The following is a 21,072-nucleotide window of genomic DNA, read 5'->3' on the forward strand; positions in this document are numbered from 1 at the left end:
GAGTTTGATGGGGCGTCGTGCTCGAGCTCCTCCTGACGTCGCCTCGCTAGCCTTCTTCAAACCCGAATTGAAGAGGCGAACAACGATGGAGGAAGGCCGCCTTCTACCCCGCTGGTCGCCTGCTGCTGGTGTGCGTGCTCTGGGCTCCTCGTCATCGTCGTTGAGGGTGAATCAGGCTTGGAACGGCCAAGTAGCGGGCTGAAAAGGAAAAAGTGCTACTGCTGGAGCGACTGCCCGGTGAGACTGCGAGCGAAGCGAGGGAAGCAAGCAAAGAATGAAGGAAGGAGAGAGGGAAGGGAGCCCTGCAGTGGATGACAGGAAACGAAGCTGATCCATCCGACGGCGGGCCAACAATCATCGATTCCTCGAGGGACGAACCCCAACCACCAGCGAGTAACGACCGATCGATGGACTTAGTCAGTGGGTGAGTGCGTGCTAGAGTGAGTGGCCCCGTCTAGCCCCAGAGATTTCTTCCCTCCATCCAATCCCTTGCTTCTTCGTTGGCATCCCCTTGATCGAACCCCCGAACAACGGACGAACGAACGTAGAAGGAGACACACCGACAGCCGACCGAGCTTTGAAGCGTGTTGACTAGATTTGGCCAGCCATCGAGCCTTCAGCCTCGATCCGAGAAATCCAAGGGCGAGCTCCGTCTAACCAATCACCAGACTTGGGTAAGCGTGTGGGGGTCGCAGCCTCAATTACTACGGGCCTTGATTGATATCGGTGGGTTGGTTTGTTTGCAGAATTGAACCATGGGTAAGAAACGCAAGTCCGTGACGACCGGAGGCGGGGAAGCCGCTGAAAAGCCACCCCCGGCCAAAAAGCCGGCCTCGGTCAAGAAGAAGAAAAAGATGAAAAAAGAGGAGGCCGAGTCGTCGGACGATGAGCGCCCCGATTCGCCCATTGTGGCCAAGAAGTCTGAGGTCAAAATCGAGAACATGTATGAGGTCAATCCGGCCGCTTTGCCGCCCTCCGAGGTTATGAACCGCTTGATTGACCGCATTGAGCATGCTCTGCCCAAAGAGGATAATGTCAAGTATGACTCTCGAGCCAAGAAATTGAATTGGGAGAGCCTGGCCGGCGACGGGTTGGACGCATTTCAGTGTGAACAGATATGGTACTATATTCAAGAGCGAATTCGTCGCTTCCGCATCTTATCCGAGATGATTCCGGATGCACGTACCTGGGTATCGCATCCTTGGACTAATTTCTATAAGAGCAAGGACCATAACCGTCATCCTAATATGCCCAAGAAACCTCTCAGCATGTACATGCTGTTCTACAGCGAGCAGCGTGAGGAAATCCTCAAGACCAATCCGAGCATGTCCATGCCGGAGGTGGCCAAAGCCTGCTCGGAGAAGTATCAAAAGTTAAGTGAGAAGAAGAAGAACAAATACAAAAGCCGGTGTGATATCATGCGCAAGGAATATGAAGAGAAGCTCGAGCGATTCTACACCGACTACCCAGACATGCGGCCCATAAAGAGTGAAAAGAGCAAAAAGGCGGCCGCTGCTGCTGCGGCACATGCCGCCCATGCCGCTGCCCAGGTGGCGGCTCAAAACTTAAATATGCAGCAGAGTAACGCCAATAATCTGCTGTATCAACAAACCAACCCACATCAATATCAACCCCAACCGCAGATGATGGCTCCGCCCTTGAACTTGAACCCAAACCCTGCCGGGATGACCACTACCATAGATACGATGCAACTTCAACCTCATCATCCGCAACAAATCACACTGCAACAACAACAACAGCCCCAACAAGCCATGCCCCCAGGGATTGTGGGGCAAACCCAACCTTCTCAAGGCCAGCCTCCGATGGTCAAGTCCGAGGACAAAGCCCATATGGCTGCGGCCTATCCGCATGCACCTGAAAGGCCTAGCAAACCGTTTGATCTCTACTTCAAGTCCGTCGTGGACGAACATCTCAACGACCAGAGCTTTGACCGTTCCTCAGTGTCCGAGAAGTGTCGAGCCGAATGGAAGGTCATGAAACTCAAGAAAAAGGCCAAATGGATCCGAAAGGCCGCCGACAAGTATCGTGAATACGAGGAGCTAGTGTCAAATTTCATCAAGGACAATCCAGGCTACATTCCTCCTGAGAAGAAGAACTTCCTTACCCAGGAGGATCAGAAGATCTTGGACAAGTTCATGGGAAGGCCGGAAAAACCTCCAAGCTCCGCCTACTCGTTGTTCTCCAAAGAGATGTTGAACAATGAAGAGATCAAGATGTACCCTTCCAAAGAGCGTATGGCTCAGATCTCGCATCGCTGGAAATTGATCAGCCAAGAGCAAAAAGATCGGTAAGTATTTTTTTTCAGAAAGTCTGTGAACAACATATAAAGCGAAGCATTGATTTCATCGGTCGTTTTATCACCTTTTTAGGTACCAAGCCCAAGTGAATGACTCCATGTCGATCTACCGACAACAGTACGAAAACTGGTTCAATGCCCTGTCGGAGGAAGAGAGAAAGGCCGAAACCTCGAGGATCAACACAACCAAACACAAAGCTAAACCTGCTGCCCAAAACAAAATCAAGCAGCAACAACAACAACAACAGCAGCAACAGCAGCAAATTCAACAGCAACAACAGCAGCTTCAGCAACAACATCAACTTCAGCAACAACAACAACAACAGCAGCAACAACAACAACAACAATTCCATCAACAACAAACTCATCACTTTCAACAGCAACAACAACATGCCCCTCAACAAATCAGTGTTACAATTCAACCCTTGGGTGGACAGCCTCAAATCATGCAAACACCTATCATGACCCAGCCCATTCAAATCCACACGGCTCCTCAACCAATGAGGGATCCAGAAACCCTCAAGAGAGAGATTCTTAGTCGAGAGCCAGTCGAACCCGCTCGATCTCCGAAGCAGTTGTTCATCACTGATTGGCTGCTTAAACACAAAAAGAAAAAGCTGCCCGATGCTAAGTTGGCTTGGAAGGCACTAGATCGCAAGGACAAGAAATCTTGGGCAGAAAAACTCGAGCCCCAAAGACAAAAATATATCGAAGCGTACACCGTATTCGTCCGTGCTCTAGACAAGGAAGAGCTCGAGCTCTACACTGAACTCAAAGCCAAACGCGATCAGGAGGAAGAGGCAAAACGAGCCAACGAATCCTCTGATTCGGAGGATTCTGAAAGTTCCAGCGAGTCCGATTCAGATTCGGAGAGCGAGTCGGACTAGTAAAGAATGTTGAAGCTGAGGATCGAAGCAAGCTTCTCCTCTCCTTGTGTTTGGAATCTGTTTAAGGAGACTCCAAAGTATTTTGTAAGTTATGTTATTTTCCGAAAGAGTGCTGTACCTCTTGATCAATGGTAAATGCCTGTGTATTCACCACCCTGTGCGTGTGGTTCTTTTACTTTGAAATACACCACCTATCGAATAAAAGCACGGATTTTTTTTTTCGATTTTAGGGTATTTCATATGCATTGGTCGAGACAATTGATAGGAATCTTTATTTGAGAAAACATTACATCAATGATAAAGGGTAAAAATAATTGACATCTCATGGCGTACCTTACATACGATGAGTTTATCAAATCTCTGAATAAACAAACTACATTTAGGACAGATTTCTAATAATGCAAAGTGTGCGCAACCACCGCGGAATCGATGCACCTTGGCCAGTTGCAACTACCGTATGTCTTAATTGATTTCAAGACATGACTTTTAATGCTCCCAATGCCTTCGCCAAAGTTATCACTTTAGACGAGATAAACTGAAAATAATACCGGTACAATGTTATGTATGTGCTGGATTCATTCCACATGCCTCTTTTAAACAAATTCGTCCTCTTCATCACCTTCCCTATCCTCTTCGGGATTCTGTCCCCGGCTCAACTTCACGACAACATTCGGGCGACTTCGAGTAACTCCTGAAGATGGTGTGGGTCCAGCAACTGCGATAGTTGTAGTCGTGGGAAGTAGTTGTTTCGTGGAGGAAGATGAGGACGAGGACGAACTGTCCTGAGAGGACCTGAAACTGACCGAGGACGTTGGTGTTCCAGGTGCTGACAATCGTATAGGCTTGGTGGAGGCAATATTCACGACCACCGCATCGTCATTGTCCACGTAATTATCCAGACCTTCGACTTGGACATCGTCTTCGGCGTCGTCAAAATCATCATCCTCATCGTCGTCGTCCACGTCTTCCGGTTGGGCCAACATCTTTTGATGTACGTCTTCCTCCTCCTCCTCCCCCTCCTCGATTTCTTCATCTTCAATATCTTGGATCAAAGGCTGAGGACCTGCGTTGTCTTTGGTTTGCAGTGAACTTTGTCCCAGGCTCATGTTAGCCAGCTCTTCATCCACTAGATCCAAGGATGGATTAGAGGCATCACCCTTGAAGCTCCGTTTGGAAGGAGACTTTCGAAGCGTGACCTCACTTTCAATGCAAAGTTTGGGTGGTATCTTTGTCGTCGCGGCTGTTTCGCCGGAAGACAGAGTTTCAGCCTCACCTTCAGCGGTCATAGCCTCAGATTCAATCCTGGGTGGTGAGTGGGCTCGACCTTCCCCCGAGGCAGACCGTGGAGCGGAAGACCGTCGCCCCGTTCGACTGCCCTTCCGTGATTTCGAGGTCACAGCCTTGTCGGGGGACTTGCCCGTGGTGGCTGTTACGGCTGTCTGGGAAGACGGGGCCGATGACATATTGACCGGTCCATTCAGGGCTTCAACGAGACTCACACATTGGTAACCGGGTGGCACGCCCTCCTGAGATTGATCTGGATCGGGCAAGGCTGGATGAGTGACTTGACCGATCTTCTGGACGGCTCGGATCTGGAGCAAAGCGCGAAAAGGAGCCCGACAAATCGGGCAGTTGTTGGCCTGATAACGCAAGCTATCAGCACACGCATTGCACAAACACAAGTGACGACAGGGCAAAATGATCGTGTCACGCAAGTCGCACATGCAAACCACGCATTCCGCCCCACAATCGTCATCGTCGTCATCCGAATGCTGATTCACATCCAGACTCTTATTCTCCAACCCGTAGATCTCTTGGAGCAAGTAGCTCAATCCGTCCACGAACAACTTTTGCTTGAGATTCTTGATGATGAAGTGCGTGGCATCGGCATTAGCCTCAATGGAAGCCACAGTGGCATGAGAGGTACGAGGCGTCTCACCCTCTAATGAGACGCACTGGATGGCCACACCCAAGAGTTCGGGATCTTCAGCGGCCAAAAAAAGCTCGTCTTGGCAATCGGCCGGACAAAACAAATGATCGGCCTGATTGAAAACTTGAGCCGCCCCTCGATTGTAAGTATAAGTGGGCGAGCGAAGCGTGCTCCTTTTGGGTACGTAAGTCACGCCCTGGGCGTGATTCTCCTCCCGACAAAAATAATAGATGGTGATCTCGCATCGCACGTCCGAATCGAACGTGAACTGAACGCGATATCGCTTCTTACTCGCGGCCGCCGACTCCACCATCAGCCGTAAGGGCGGATTCTCGGCATCGGTCTCCGACTCACTGGGCGTTTCCGGCAAGGGCGGCAGGGGCGTGGCTTCGGTCTGACTCGTGTCCCCACTCGAAGGCACCAAAACCAAGTGAACCGAGTCTTTTCGGATATTGATCTGACTTTTCAGCGTTTTGGTGGCCTCGTTGGCCGCCGGGGGCGGGTACGGAAACGACACAGCCCGCCCACCCAAGAGATTGAGATCCTGGTTCTCGCCGAAGAGAAACGACTCGGGTTGGGGCGAATCGAATTTCTCACCGCCCATGATAAAATGTGAAGCGAAGAAGGGATGGCCGTGTTTGCCCGGGTAACGGTAGTGCTGCCCACCGCCCGACACGCCACTGGGGTCCGGATCCCCTTCGCGTCGATGATCACGACCGCTTCGACTCCAGGTTTGCCCCATATTGACGGCTGAACCCGGGGACCACTCCGGGTTCAAGAATGGCGATCACAAGATGAAGTTGTGGCCAATCCGTTACACGGCCTTGAGATTGAAGTGCAATCCCCGATACGACAGATGCTGAAGATGCTGGAGATACTGGAGATGCTCCACTGATCTGGCTTGACACTTGAGCTGATCAACTACGACGATTTTCAAACAGGGTAGCTAAAATATATGGGAAAATGGGTCAGAAATTGAGATGGCTGCCAAGCCATGTCAGAGCTGGGCGTTGGCAAACCGTTATGAAGTAGTTGTTCCCTTCCAGCGGAAAATGTCGAGATTGAATGGCCCAATCCATGATATTCAAAAAAGAATTTAATTAGGCATGAAGCTCAATCATCTTTATTTCCATAGTTCGATAGTTCGAGTTAGTTGGAGGACAATAATGAGTTTGGAATATTAACATTAACCTGTAACAACCAATGGCCTGGGAATCGTTATTGGCTATAAGAGATGTGAAAAGTTCTTGATTTATAGTCCTGGAATCCTAAGACTAGAGGAATGGATACCGGCTAAACTCAGTCTCGCGCGATTGTCAATGCTCTTCGTAATAGGCCCTGATGAGAGGCCACAGTGGTACATTGCCAGTTTAGGTTAAAGCTCGTACCTTTTTATTGGTGACCGGACAACACGACCCAACGGACCACTTGATCCTAGACAGCCCAACCCAAGACACAATGACCCAGAGGACAATTTTTCATACACATTTCTATGGTATAATTTGATGTAGTTTTACGGTCCAAACAAAATGCAGCCATAAAAATCGAGAAAAAATGAAACGAAATGCAAGGAGGGCAGTCTGTTGGCTGTATGTTTACGCACCAAATACGTAGTTAGTTTGTCACAGAATTACATACTGGCTATGAAGTTTAAAAAAAACCAACCAAGAGTTTTCCAAAGGAAGAACGCTTGACTCCTAACTTTGTGCCAGCTTTGGCCAGGCTTATCTTGGACAGCTTGTCAAAATCAGCAAGGAGCTTTTGCTTCTCCTTGATAGAAAAAGTGGTTCTCTTGGCAGAAGCCATCATGTATGATTGTTTGTTTTAGGAGAAAGCGGCTGAAAACTTGCTTTTATAAAATGGCTTAGCCAATTTCCATCGAAAACTTCATTGTGGAGCGTGGGAAATGAAAATATATTTTGCCGCCTTCAATTCTGCTCTTATATCCAATGCTAATTTACGATACTTTGATATATGATTTGATTCGGGGATTCATAATCCTGCTCTTACATCCAATGCTCTTATATCCGATTTTTACTTTACAAACAATACTAACAATGACATATTTGCTTGAAACTATTTACAATGCAAATTACATTTACATGAAAAATTTAAAACAGACGGCCTTGAGTTAACGTCATTTTGTAGTGACATTTGCTCCTTTTTTTTAATGCGTATAGGTTTTTTGAATTGCTGAAGTTCCTTGTCTCTAGCTGTCTGGGGTTGCTTTGTCTTTGATCAAGTTGCCTGTTGGCGAAAGCCTGTTACCAAAGTTGTAAGTTGGCTGAGTTGTCCATTAGCTGAGTTGAGTGCTGGATTGAGTAGTCCTGGGTCTTATTATCCAGCTCTGTTTACTCTTTTTAATGAAGCCAGTTGCGAAATAATGAAACAGCAATGCTATGGTAAGCTAAAATTCAAAAGCATGTCAAAAAAGGATGCACAAACTTTCTCCATGAGCACTCTACTTTGATGAATGATTATAGCAGACCTCATTCTCACTTAAAGTGAGCCATACAGCCAAAGCATACGTAATTAAATGCTTGATGCTGTGTGTGCTTTGAACAAAAGCAGCTTGCACCATGGCGAAACATTTGTGTTTAAGTCTTACTTCAAATGTGTTGTGCTTGCATACAAGTAAACATACCATAGGAACAGAAACAGATCTCTCTTTCACTAGATGGTTGTTCTGGTTGTTTTGTCTAAAAAGCAAGTCAGTCACGTCCTTCGGAAAAGAGAGGTCTGAAACAGAAAAAGGAAATATTATCAAATGATAATATTTCAAATAGAATGGCGGAATTTGTCTTAATTTTCTCTATGATTTCACGAAAAAGTGGTAAAACCATTGGGAAAAACTTTTTTTTTGCCAAATGGTAAAAAATGCAACAAGATGAAAATCAAAAACAAAAATAAAGCAAGAAGATAGGAAAAAAACATACATTTGCATTTTTTACACAGCCGTGATTATAATGATCTGATAGCATAACTCTTTACTCTTCATCACCTAAATAAGAATCAATTTACTTATTACAAGCAATCGGTTTCCACTCTTGTTGAAATTCCAAAACGCTGAATTTAACCCAAAACACTTAATATTTTGTCTGTTTTTTTACTTTTCTACCCAAAACTTTCAAATGAAAAGAGAAATGCTAGCAAGCTTATTCAGCTAGCAAATGGACCCTCACTTGTGATGCGACTAGTTATTTGATTCCTTTCAGCGACCCTGCGTCACCAAGGGCGAAGCTAGCTGGCCCTATGTCTTCATTTACTTCGGACGATCGGCTGGATCAGTCATCAGTAGAGCTAGGAAAAATAGCTTAGATTCAAATACAATCTAACTTTTTATACGTTTTGGAGAGACGTAGCATTGGATGCAAGGGTTTGAGAGACAGTGGGAACGAAGTAAAAAAGCTTATCCTTAGCTGCTGTTGGTTCAAAGTACCGGTTCTTTACCGGACGTGAATCTTTAAGGTGAGATGTGCCAAAGTAATTAGCGCAGTTTTCTAACATGAATGAGTTTCTCTGTTTGATTCTCTTCCTGGGTTTGCTCTTAAATTCTTAGACGCTAATCACGCCCACAAAGAGAGAGCCCTTGGGGTATTTGCAAAAGATTACTACGATAGTTGGTTTTCCTGACCATGGAGCCTTAACCCGTACAAATCTTCCCTCATCATCTAACAAGAATATCCAAAAATCGTATTTTTGAATGCTTTTGGCAAAAGCAACAATATGTTTGTCAAAAACACTTTTCCTTACATTTTTTTGCCAATAGACTGGTTTTCTTTTCTTTTTCATCCTATCAATTCCCAACTTCTTGTGCCTTCAAAAACAATATTTTTGTCTCCATTGAACGAAATTCAAGTCACAGAAAATTTGCGAAACAAATCAAGATTAGTGGGTGTCTTGATATCTACTTTCTGGCCCTATATGTTCTATATAAGTTGAATCATTTTCACAAATACCTTTTAAAACCAGGGTTAAAATCTTTTTATAAGAATCCAAATATCATTAATATTGAAGTTTATCTTTTTTATTTAGACTTCTTTTGTTAAGCACAGTTATAAGAACCAACCGTAAGTGCAGAATCTGTAAACTTTTAAGGCGGAAATATTTTGAAGCTTTCTACAATTGCAGACATTTTTCTTCCATTATAGAAACATTTGACATGTTGAATTTCATGTGGAGATTCAATCATGAAAATTAATTCTCCAGCACTTCAGGAAATAAGGAAAGAACAGTAATGAATGAATGTTTAAACTTGTCAAGGCAAACGGTTAAACAGCAAACAAATGCATATTTCTTCAATTCATACTTCAATACAGTTTATTGGACGATCAATGTTACACATTGGATGCAAAGATTTATTTTTTATTTTTACCAACTTGCCAACAGCCATTTTTTGTGTTGACTAACATTTCTTCCCAGCTCTATTTATCAGCGACTGCCAGCAATGTTCAGGGTTCTGCAACAATCTTACTTCGTTTCTAGTCAATACGTACACAAAAATGAAATATACCAACTAAGCACCAAACCGAATCCACAAGCAACTACATATGTTACTTTCAATTCACAATCTATTCTCATTTTCCTTCCATTTAATAACCACAATCGCGGGCCCGAATCCACAATGAAAGGGTTTAGCAAAAAGTCTTCGACACCCTGACACGTTGGTTTTGTTTACTTACCTACATCCCTCTCTTCCAAAACGAACTGACTGCCCGTCTATCAACCGCTTTGAATCTTCCGCAGGCAATCCCTACTTTCCAAGGCCCGCGCCCTTATTCGGGGTTACTTCGCCACCGCTATGGTCCATTGTGGTAATCTCAAAAACTCTCATTCATTCGGATTGATCCCTCTTCTAGTTGTAATCCTCTTGTTTCATCTAGCCATCCGGCATCAAGATCCATCCGACGACGAGGGCAGTCCATCCGGCCCTCGCTCGCCATCCGGATCCCCAGCGGGTTCACCCGCTGGTTCGCCGGCTTCCTCCCGGGCATCTGGCTCCCAAGCATCCGGATCAGCCGTGTCTCGCTCGCGCTCTCCCTCCGGCTCCCCGACCGGCTCCCCGAGGGCCGATCCACCGGCTGAGGACAGGGCCAGTTCGGAGGCCTCAGGCTCACCCGCACGTCGAAGTCGGTCGCGATCGGGTTCGGGCTCGCGAAGCCGTAGTCGAAGCGGCAGTCGTAGTGGATCGGGTTCCGAGGAAGAGGCTCCGACTGAGCGCCAGGATGTGGATGCATCGGCCTCGGAAAATGAGGACGAAGGGCCTCGGGTCAAAACCCCGGTCGAGTCTCAAGCCCAGGTGGAAAGTGGATCGCCGTGAGTTGAGATCCTGGTTTGGGATGAGTTCAGACAGGATGTGGGGGGCTCTCATAGATTATTGAAGACTAATCAAGGGATATCGGTTTATACGCATCAAGGCCAATTAGGTGTATTTTATTATGATTTGAGTGTCATAATTAGTTGGTTCAGAGCGTTTGTGAATGAAACTAGCGGTCGGTTCAATATTTAAGTGAAATATGTGTTTCTCGTTCATTTTAGTCGTTCTCGACATTCCTCGGGTGCCAAAAGCCGTGCTAGTAGCAGTGGGAGCGAGATTGGCAGTCGGAAGCGTAAGAAGGTGAACTCTGGCAGCTCGGGGGATGAAAGTCCCAAGGAATTGGCTATCCACGAAGACGGTGACGAAGATGGAAAAAACAATATAGAAGGAGCCGAAAACGTGGGGCGAGGTGACATTTTTGGTGATGACCTCTCAATCAGTTCAGACGAGGATGAATCTTCCAAAGAGGACAAACGTCGTGTGATTGAAGATGATGACGATGATGATAACAAAAGTGTGCAAAGATACGGTGATGACGATGAAGACATGGAGAAAGACCCCGAAGATGGTGAAGAAAAACGCGAAAAAGAAAAATTGACCATCCCTGTAGAAGAGGAAGAGCCGGTAAGTCTTAATTAGACCTGTTTCCAATACCACTAGAATCCCTCTCAATGGCCTAATGATAGTATCAAGATCAAAAATTGAACTCTTACTCTTCCGAGTAGTAGAGCGAAGATATTCTAGTTCCCGTGTGGTCACTCCTAGTCTTCATTTGATAATGCTCGTGCTCGCCGTTTGGACATTAGACTCGTGGCTACTACTGACATCTGCGTCGACTAAATGAATAAAAATATAGCATAAAGCATCCCCAGCCCTTCCGTCAGCGTCTTGTATGATCTTTTTCACCCTCTTTAAAAGACCAGGCTTCTTATGCGGGAGCCGTTGATATTTGTATTTATAGTTGGAAACGAACAGTGTATTTGACTTATAGTATCTACTTTGCTGTGAACAGATCCCAGAAACCCGAATAGAAGTTCAAGTTCCCAAAATCACGACCGACCTGGGAAAAGAGCTTCATTTCGTCAAGTTACCCAATTTTCTCTCAATGGAGTGTCGTCCTTTTGAACCCGAACACTATGAAGACGAAATCGAAGATGAGGACAGTCTGGACGAGGAAGGACGAGCTCGGCTCAAATTGAAAGTGGAAAACACGATCAGATGGAGAATGGAATTTGATGCTGAGGGCAAGGCTATCAGGGAATCTAACGCCAGAATGGTCAGGTAAGAATCAATCAACGCTGATGCTGTTAATAAACTTCAATGGAAAACATTCAACTTTCTTTAGCAATAGAAGACATTACCTGATGAAGTTAATGAAAAGTCCTGATTGTTTACAGATGGTCCGATGGGTCCATGAGTCTTCATCTTGGAAATGAGGTTTTTGACGTTTACAAGCAGCCCTTGCAGGGTGACTTCAACCATTTGTTCATTCGCCAAGGCACTGGTCTTCAAGGTCAAGCAGTGTTTCGTACCAAGCTCTCATTCCGTCCTCATTCCACGGAATCCTTCACGCATCAGAAGCTGACGCGGAACATGGCAGATCGAACCAATAAGGCCTCTGGAATCAAGGTCATCTCTCAGGTTGGGCGAGATCCCGAGGCCAATCGCTACAAGCGAGTCAAAGAGGAAGAGGAACGACTTCGGGCTGCAATGCGGCGTGATTCCAAACAGAAACGCATCAAGGACCGAGCATCCCACCGAGGACTCTCGGGCGGTTATTTGGAGGACGGAGATTCCGATGAAGATGGCTTGGAATCGCTCAATGCCATCAAAAATCGATTCAAACGAGGCAAAAAAGGTTGGTGTTGTTTATAACTGATCATAACAAGGCAAGACCGATACGCTCATCTGGGATATCCCTTTTTTTTTAGATAACCGACAATTGTACTCATCTGGAGATGAGGATAGCGACGTTGAAACGTCCAAAGCCAAACGCCTGGAACAGGCTAAGACGAAAAATCCCATTCGAGAGTCTGACGAAGAATCCGAAACTGGGAGCAAACGGTCGAGATCTAAGACTCCATCAAGATCGCGATCAAGTTCCAAATCTAAGTCCAAATCAAGGTCAAGATCTAATTCCCCAGCCTCTCGATCTGGCTCGGGCTCTCCCCACTCACGCAGCTCCAAATCAGCGTCACGCTCAAGATCGGCTTCGAAATCCCGATCTCCATCACGATCCCGTTCGCCCTCGGGATCAGAGGCGAGTGGTGGATCTCCACAAAAAGCGAGCGCCAGCGACAGTGAATAATTTCATATCATGTTCGCAAATCAACAATGTACGAAATACAGGGAAAATTGAAGGAATTCAACACGCTCTATTTTCCAGTAGATCCTCTTGTTTGGTGAATTACATCTCAAATTTTAACATGAACTTCAGTGCGACAAGAATGCCTTGTGCCCAAACAATGGCTGGCTACTACTTAAAATTGGAATCAACCTACTTCATTCCTTAACCATTATGGTCTCCACTCAATGGCTTTCCTGACACTTGTCTTTAATTTTTGTTGATCCTTTTTTACAGAGTAGTCTTTGTTTTTTACACTTAATGACGACAACATGCACAAAAACTGAAAGTGTAACAAAAGGTGCAAATTAAATCAACAAAGAAGGCATATTCAAATCTAAGTTTATTAGCATTACCATTTTAAAGGCGCCTCTGACAAACTTGACATAATTTGTTTTGAATGAAGTCATGGAACAATTCCCCAGGCTTAGATTCCTTTTTCTTTCAATTGATCTGCACCATCGATCTATTTGTTTATCATTCTATTGTTTATTGTATGTCCACTCAAGCACCAAATTAGATGAAATAGAGTAAAGGAAAAACCTAATGAAAACGAAAGAGAAAAAGCACTGCAATGAAAGGAGGAAAAAAACAAAAGAAAAAAAAGAAGACAAGTCCCCGTGAAGAAACAGCCTTGGTTTTCAACTCTCGTTGTCACTAAAGGCATATTGCGCAAAGTGTTTCTTGAAAGTGTGCACGGTTTGAGCTTTTCGCACATCCAAGGGTAACTCGTTCCTCCGTCGAGCTGATTGCAGAAAGAAGGAGTCCTAGCGAACGCGAGTTCACCTTTTTCCTTATTATTTACTACCCCTGGTTATTGGATGTCCTCTCTTTTCCTCGGCCCGATACTCCCTGCCTTCGATCTAAACATCAAGTCACATAATCGTGGAAAAGGAGAGGACTCGGGGTACATGATCGACCAATCATGAAACAATGATGGTCAGTTTTGAAAAAAATGAAGAAGAAATGGATATGGAGGAAATAAGGAAAGTAGTTATCATGCGTTTTTTGGCTGCCCCTTGCTTAGCTTGTCTCTATGAACTTGAAACTGGCGTTTTCATCACCGTTTTCACTCTGTTTCTAAATCATGATGTGGTGCATGATAGTATTAATAGCAACGTTAACTCGCACTCCTGCTCACTAGTTCTTGCTCCTGTTTTCTCGTGCTTGATGCGTTGCATTTTGGATCATGGCAAGTTTCCATCTTCTCTAAAGTTGGCTCATGTTGTCCCAATTTTTAAAGGGCATATAAGTTCCTAAGTTGTTCCCCAGTAACTATAGTAGAATGATTTGTCTCACTTCGAATATTGCAAAAGTGTTTGAAAATATCATGAAGTTCAAACTTGTAGAGTTTCTTGAAGTCCATGATGTCCTTCCTCCTAGTCAGCATGGGTTCCGAGCGCATTTTAGCACGGTTACCCAACTGATTGAACATATAGGAAAAATTATTGAGGATCTAGAGAGACATAAGTCAGTTCATGTTGTCCATCTTGATTTTGCCAAGGCCTTGAGAAAGTTAATTAGTCCTTTTGCCGAATAGACTCATGACATTGGGATCCAAGGCAAGGCTCTCAATTGGATAAGAAGCTTCATTCAATTCAGGATAGGAAGACAATTGTTAAGGTCGAGGGATTCCTTACTAACATACATGATGTCAAGTCAGGTGTTCCCAGGGGCCCTTCTTTGTTATAATATTCATTGCCCCACTTCAAAAGCTTGATTTCATTGCCATTCTCTCACCCTATCCAGACGCTAAATGGCTAAAATTCTAGTAGCCTTGCAAAGAACCTAGATATAATCTACTCTTGGGTTGTAACGAGTAATATGGCCTGAATTGAGCAGAATGCAATTCCGCTCAAGGACCTTTGGGTCAACTCTTTTGAATACTCCACTTGTAAATGACGCAGAAAAACATTTTGAGCAGGTCTCGCCCATGAAAGATTTAGGTAAATCCTCCAAAATAATGGAAAGTTCGATGAGCATATCCAGTTGAAGGTGGGTAAAGCTTTTCAAATGTGTGGTTGGAAATATCGCTTGTTTAGGTCCAAAGGTAGTATCACGATGCTAACTCTACAGAAGTCAGAAGTCTTGAATATGCTTCACCCATTTGAGTTCCAATGAGTTAACCAGGTTTGCAAAAGGTCGAACAAGGCCAAAGATGTTTCACTAGGAACATCACAGGAATGAGAGAGCTCTCGTATAGGGAGAGACTAAAAATGTTGGGACTGTACAGTGTTCAGAGGAGGTACGAAAGGTATCTGGTACTATACATTTTCAAGAGCATCCATGACCCATGTCCCAACCCAAGACTTGGGGTCAGTTCTAGTGACAGTAGAAGAGCACCTTCAAGCCCTCGTGAATCCAGACTAGTTCGAAATGATGTCCACCTCACCTCTCTTCCATCTCGGGTTGCATCATTGTTTAAATTGCTTCCCTCTAATATTCGTAGGGAATAAGTAGGCCTTATTGATCCGGTAGCATCTTTCAAGTCTAGCTTGGACAAAATCTTAGCTTACATTTTAGACCAACCTTACATGCAAGGGCTAGCCAGGTCTGCCCACTCAAATTTGTTCGTAGACCAATTATCATACAACACTTAACAATGAGATGTAGACGAAATAAAATGTTTCAAGGGGAGTTCAATCCTTGTAGCGGTTAGGAAAGCCCGTGAAAAACCTAACTAAAAAATATCCCAGAGCACTAACCATGTCTTGTAGGAGGAAGGGTGCAGAAAATTCCTGTCACTTGTTCTTGGTTTTTGATCAACTTTATGATAAAGAACATTCCAATCTCAAGGTTCTGCCAGATGTCAGTGAAAACTGCTATAAACTAGCTTGTAAAGGCCCGGCCATTAACAAAAATTTCATGACCATTTTCAAAAGTCAGAAAATTATTTTATCTTTTGCCCGTCAAAAATAACACAAAGAAGTGATTCAAACTACATTACTCATAAGCGCTTTGACAAACGATCGATTTCTCCCTTGATACCAACTAACGACGATCAATGGAGCAGTTCCTTAATAGAATGCTCACTAGCCATAACGTAAACCTTTTAAGGTGATTTCCCACAGACCACGCGGGCCTCTACAGGGTGTTAAATTTTCGGAATCGTTCTAATCCCCAGGATCACTCCTTTGCTCTTTCTATTGGCCATAAAATGCAGGGAGATATGAAGTTTATTTCGAGGCTGGCCACAACAACCAAGTTCAAGATACCTTTGTGTCTTTCGCCAACTTTGCACTCATTTTGAACTATTTATTCGCAACTTAAGAATTCTAAACATTGTTCCACCTTGTACGTAGATTAATTCAGAGATAAGTAAAGCCCGACAAACTTCCTTGAAAGTCCCTTGAATTATTTAGAACGAGTCTATGAGTGATTCCTATTTCAGAAATGAAAGCAAAAACTAGTGTCCTCACCTTTCTACCAGTAGTGACCGATTTTCGCCCTTGATTATGAACTCGGTCAAACCAGTGCCCACTCACTCCACGGGATGGGACTGTCGGTACGGCTCGCTCTAAGCTAGGGCCAAATGATAGGCCGAGTCATGTTGAATTCAAACTAGCCAACAAAAGAAAGAAAGTACTCTGTAATAAATGCTATCAAATGAACCTTGAGAAGAAACAGCTACAGGACCATGTTCTAGAAAATGACCACTAGATGGCAATACCCCAAAGGTCAACGACCAAATTCGAATAGGCACTGTAAAGTAGCTTGTGGGACCACATAATCTTCAGTTTTATTAAAATTCGATTGCAAAACTAGTTTCTGTTTGTGCTATGGGACTCTTACTACATTTTCCACTCATTTTGAAAAAACTGCATTGATTGTGGCAAAAAGTAATGAACATTTAAGTTGCTAGAGTGTTGAATGATTCAAAAAACTTCTTGACGATCCGTCGAGAGTAGAAATGTAAGGTTATTATATTCTGTCGCTTCCTTCTAGATTACAATGAAAGATATTATTTATATGTACACTGTACACAGACAGATATCTTGAATGGATTGATTCAAGGCACAAAAATGTTATTACACAATCACTTTAACTAAAATTTTATCAGAAATTGAGTTTGAATTTCCTGATTGATGATACTCAGGTATTGAAGGTTGATCTGGAGTGGTTGGAGGAAGTTATCTAGGTCCTCCTTGAATTTGGGAAGTTTTTTTTCATTTTTTTATTCATGTATTGTACTAGCTTGGCCGGAAACGAATGGCAAAAAAATTCTTCAAGTTGCAATGAAAAACTCAAAACGCTCAGGATTGTGATTTCCTTTGCCATACCAGCCTAAATAAATCCCCCTTCAAGGTCTTTTGGTGCCAACATTCATATTAACAAGGAAACCAAAATCAAGAAATAGGTTAAGTGTATAGAAATCTAGCAAAGGAGACTTCAGAACCCAAAAGGGCTTTACTTCTTACTTGCCAGTTTGTACTTTATTTGTTAATAAACTTTGATAAGTTGTTCAAATTTATCAGTTATGTTACATTCAAGTCTTTCTATGAGCTTCAGATCAGCAAACCTATGCTTTCAGGTCTATTTTGTTCAAGAACATGAAGAAGAGAGCAAAAAATATGTCCATTCATATGGCCACTACACCTTAGGTAAAGAGTTGAGAAGAAAACTACACTTGGCTAATTCAAATAAATCCATGAAGACATGTAGAGATATTTGGATTTATTTGACAATAACTTTTCAATTTTGGCTTCTCTCTTGCCATCTTTGGGGCTTCCATAATTTGTTCTGCCTGAATCTCAAGCAGGACTTTATCCTGCAACTGTGTCTTCTCAAGGTTCATTGGCGTCAAATTGGAGGCGTTCCTCAAGAAAGGAACGGATTACAGTTACAATTACTTTGGCCAAAAACAGTTCTTCGTTACTCAACTGGTACTCATAATAATTACTTTTACTAAAATTAAGATTACCTACATTTCAAGTAATTTGCCTCAGCAAGACCCTACTTTGCTAAATCAATGGTTATATGTCTGTTCCAAACAGTCCTAAAGTTTTCTTAACAACATGCTATACCATTGAGAAAAGGTTGGAAAAATAACTTGTTTTGCCGTTGAGAGTAAATTCCAGACAGCTACCCTTACTAGATTTCCCTACAGTTGGGAGCAACTCTTTACGTTAACTTGCATTTATTTTTCCGAGCTTTACTAATGAGCAATGATGTTGTTTATTTCCTTGGAGCTACATGACACCTATTCTTGTCATGTTCTTTTGGCTTAAGCAATTGCAATGCATAATGGGAAAATCTTCTTTACTTTTTTTGGGTGGGGGTGGGATTCACGGGCTTTTCTAACCTTTACAGGGAATGTAATCCCCAGTACTATTAAAATGAGAGATTATAATTCGTCTATTTATTACCTTTCAATCTTTATATGATATTTGGTCTACCAACGAATTCGAGTTGGCAGACCGAGCTAGTGCTTGAATGTAAGGTTGATCTGGAATGCTATCTAAATATTTGTCAAAGTCTGACTTGAAAGATGCAACCGGATCAACAAGGCCTACGTATTCGCTACAATCATTGGATTTGTCCGACCTTTGGAAACCTGCTGAATTCATTGGAGCTCAAATGGGTGAAGCATATGCAAGATGTGGCTGAACAATCGACTTGTACAGAGTCAGCATCGCATCTCTGGACTTAAAAGTACGATGTATCCAACCACACATTTGAAAAGCTTTACCCACCTTCAACTGGATATGCTCATCGAACTGTCCATTGTTTTGGAGGACTACACCTTGATCTTTCATAGATGAGACCTACTCAATATCTTTACCTCCATTATCTATGAGTGGAGTATTCAAAGGAGTTGACCCGAAGATCATTGAGCGGAATTTTATAACTTTCAGGGCAATATTACTCCCAGTAATCCAAAAGTAAATTCTATCTAAGTCCTTTGCAAGGCTACTGGAATCTTGGCCATTTCTACAAGAAAGAATAGCATAAGAAGAGAGACTGGCAGTAATACTAAGCTTTTGAAGCGGGGCAACAACGAAAACTATAAAAAGGAGGGGCCCTAAGATGGAGCCCTGGGAAACACACGACTTGATATCATTTATGTCACTAAGGGATCTCTCAACCTTAACAATTTGCTTCGTATCATGAATGAAGCTTCTTATCCAATTGAGAACCTTGCCTTGGATCCCAATGGCATGAAGTCTATCCAACAAAACTTTATTTGCTTTATCAAAGACCTTAGCAAAATCAAGATGGACAACATCAACTGAGTTGTGTATTTCCAGTCCCTCAATGACCTGCTCTAAATGCTCAATCAGTTGGGTAACCGTGCAAAAATGCGCTCGGAACCCGTGCTTGCTAGGAGGAAGGACTTCATTGACGTCAAGATTTTCTTCTCAAAATTTGAACTACTTCAATTTTATGGGGATAACATGCCTCATGCCTTTTTGAAATTAGAACCTTGGAAGACGAAAGCCATATTTAAAATGTTAAAATAAATCTAAAAACAAGGGCATGTTAAGTGAAGGATTCAGGGAAATGAAGTGTGGCCACCCTAATATTAAGCATTTCGAGATATTTTCGAGACATGTCAGCAGTCATTTTAAGTATATTTAAATGCCTTGTTTGAAGCGCATACCATCAATGGTTACAAAAATGATTTTGGTTTCACATTTTGTTTAATAGCTGACATGCCAATAGTTGACAATCAAAAAATTCAACCCCAATGATTTTGGTCCAACATGGCGGGAAAGATTTGGTCACAAAAAGTGCCGTTTCCTTGCTATAGTGTTCTTGGTCATATTGACCCCCATAAGCAACTGAATGATGATAGCAAAAAAATTTGGGAGATCACTGGGGTACTTTTCAATTCAGTAGAGGTATTAAAATACCAAGATAAAATCAATATTATACCAAAAGAGTTTTTTAGGTTTGAAAAAGTTTTTTGTAGAATAGACAATTCTAGAGGAGAAAAAAATAGGTCAAGAAATAGCTTTTTTCAGCTAAAAAGTGATTTTTAAGCATGTTAATGAGCAATACTGTGACTGTTTATTAAAATACAATGCTCTATGAACCATACCATTATGGACAGATGATTTGAAACTTCGATTTAATCTCTTAACAAAGAAATGTGAAGCCTCAAAAGAGCAAGTAACTTCCCAAAAATTGACGGTGACGGCATCTTCCTTTGCTGCTTCAATGTCCCAATCGGTCCCAATCTCCATCCTCAAAATGCTGAAAATCAGTGTTGTCAGGCTACATTTTTCTTGAATTTTCGTTGCTTCACATGGCCTTTTGAAAGACATCTGGTATTGGGAGAAAGTAAAGAGGTTGGGACCACAGGGTAGACTTTATAAATAATATGGACATCTTTGTAGTGGCTAGAAATTCCTATTTTGGGCTATCATTGAACGAAAAGCTTTTTTCTTGGCAATATCTAAAACCGGTTAAATATGGGTTACCATCATTTCTTACTTTTTGAGTTCCAGGCAAGGGAAACAAACCATTAACTTTGATAATGGTTTTTTTGGCGACTACTTAGTCATGGCTCTTCAAATTGGGTACAAGAATGCCTCAACTGAGCGGTGAGGTTTGGAGTTGCCTTTAGCCCAAGCAAGAACTCCTTCTAGCTTCTTAAGTTCTTATTGGCCCAAGTGAACAAAATAATTTGGCTTCAGTCTGTCTAGCTTGGAAATCAAAACCACGTTTGATCTGATACCCTGATTCTTAAACTCTGCAGGCATTCGCCATCCAAGCCTCAGAAAAATGGACAATATTGTGCTTATGTTGCCAAACCTCTTGCGCATACATTGTTGCATTGATTTGTTTAGAATATCAATGTACACCTTAGTATTAAACTTGAGGCCGTAGCCAAAGAAGCAGGGAAGTGATGACTTTGAAACCAAGCCCACGAAATGACAATGGCCGAGTGATTGGTCTAATAATAAATCATATTGGACTTTTTGAGAATCTGTCAAATATTTTTCTTTTCTTCGTTTGTCCTCCCCCATCATTCCCGATCAACCTTACATTCCCTTTGACAAAGAAAAACACATCTAGATGTTTTGGCATTTGAGCAAACCCTTAATCAGAAAATATAACTACAGTGAACCCTTATCCCATATGGTTCTTTCAAATTCTTCAAAAGGCATACACATTTCGCCCCGCCCTTAAGGTAGACGAGATATCCTGGCCAGCGCGTTGTTGGGTCTCAGCCCCGGGTAATGTAGTTAGCAAGTCACCTCTTTAGTGTGTTGTTGTTCCGAAGGGCCAATCATCTTGTTATCTTACATTCAATATCAATTCATGTAAAAT

General features: G+C 43.0%; 2 protein-coding genes across 2 annotated transcripts; one reads left to right on the forward strand and one right to left on the reverse strand.

The window, feature by feature from the left end:
• The first annotated feature begins 341 nt into the window (after window positions 1-341).
• Window positions 342-12,815, forward strand: LOC131880747 (uncharacterized). Its single transcript, XM_059227441.1, has 11 exons — window positions 342-674; window positions 747-2,308; window positions 2,391-3,203; window positions 4,290-4,709; window positions 5,604-5,780; window positions 9,881-9,948; window positions 9,994-10,450; window positions 10,673-11,075; window positions 11,464-11,732; window positions 11,849-12,309; window positions 12,383-12,815. Exons 2-11 carry the CDS (start codon window positions 756-758, stop codon window positions 12,757-12,759), a joined length of 4,998 nt encoding a protein of 1,665 aa, XP_059083424.1. The 5' UTR covers window positions 342-674; window positions 747-755; the 3' UTR covers window positions 12,760-12,815.
• LOC131881366 (E3 ubiquitin-protein ligase MGRN1-like) lies at window positions 3,454-6,046 on the reverse strand. The gene has a single exon (XM_059228209.1). It carries the CDS (start codon window positions 5,874-5,876, stop codon window positions 3,798-3,800), a length of 2,079 nt encoding a protein of 692 aa, XP_059084192.1. The 5' UTR covers window positions 5,877-6,046; the 3' UTR covers window positions 3,454-3,797.
• Window positions 12,816-21,072: the final 8,257 nt, after the last annotated feature.

Source organism: Tigriopus californicus, chromosome 5 (assembly GCF_007210705.1).
Source record: "Tigriopus californicus strain San Diego chromosome 5, Tcal_SD_v2.1, whole genome shotgun sequence".
NCBI lineage: Eukaryota > Metazoa > Arthropoda > Copepoda > Harpacticoida > Harpacticidae > Tigriopus > Tigriopus californicus.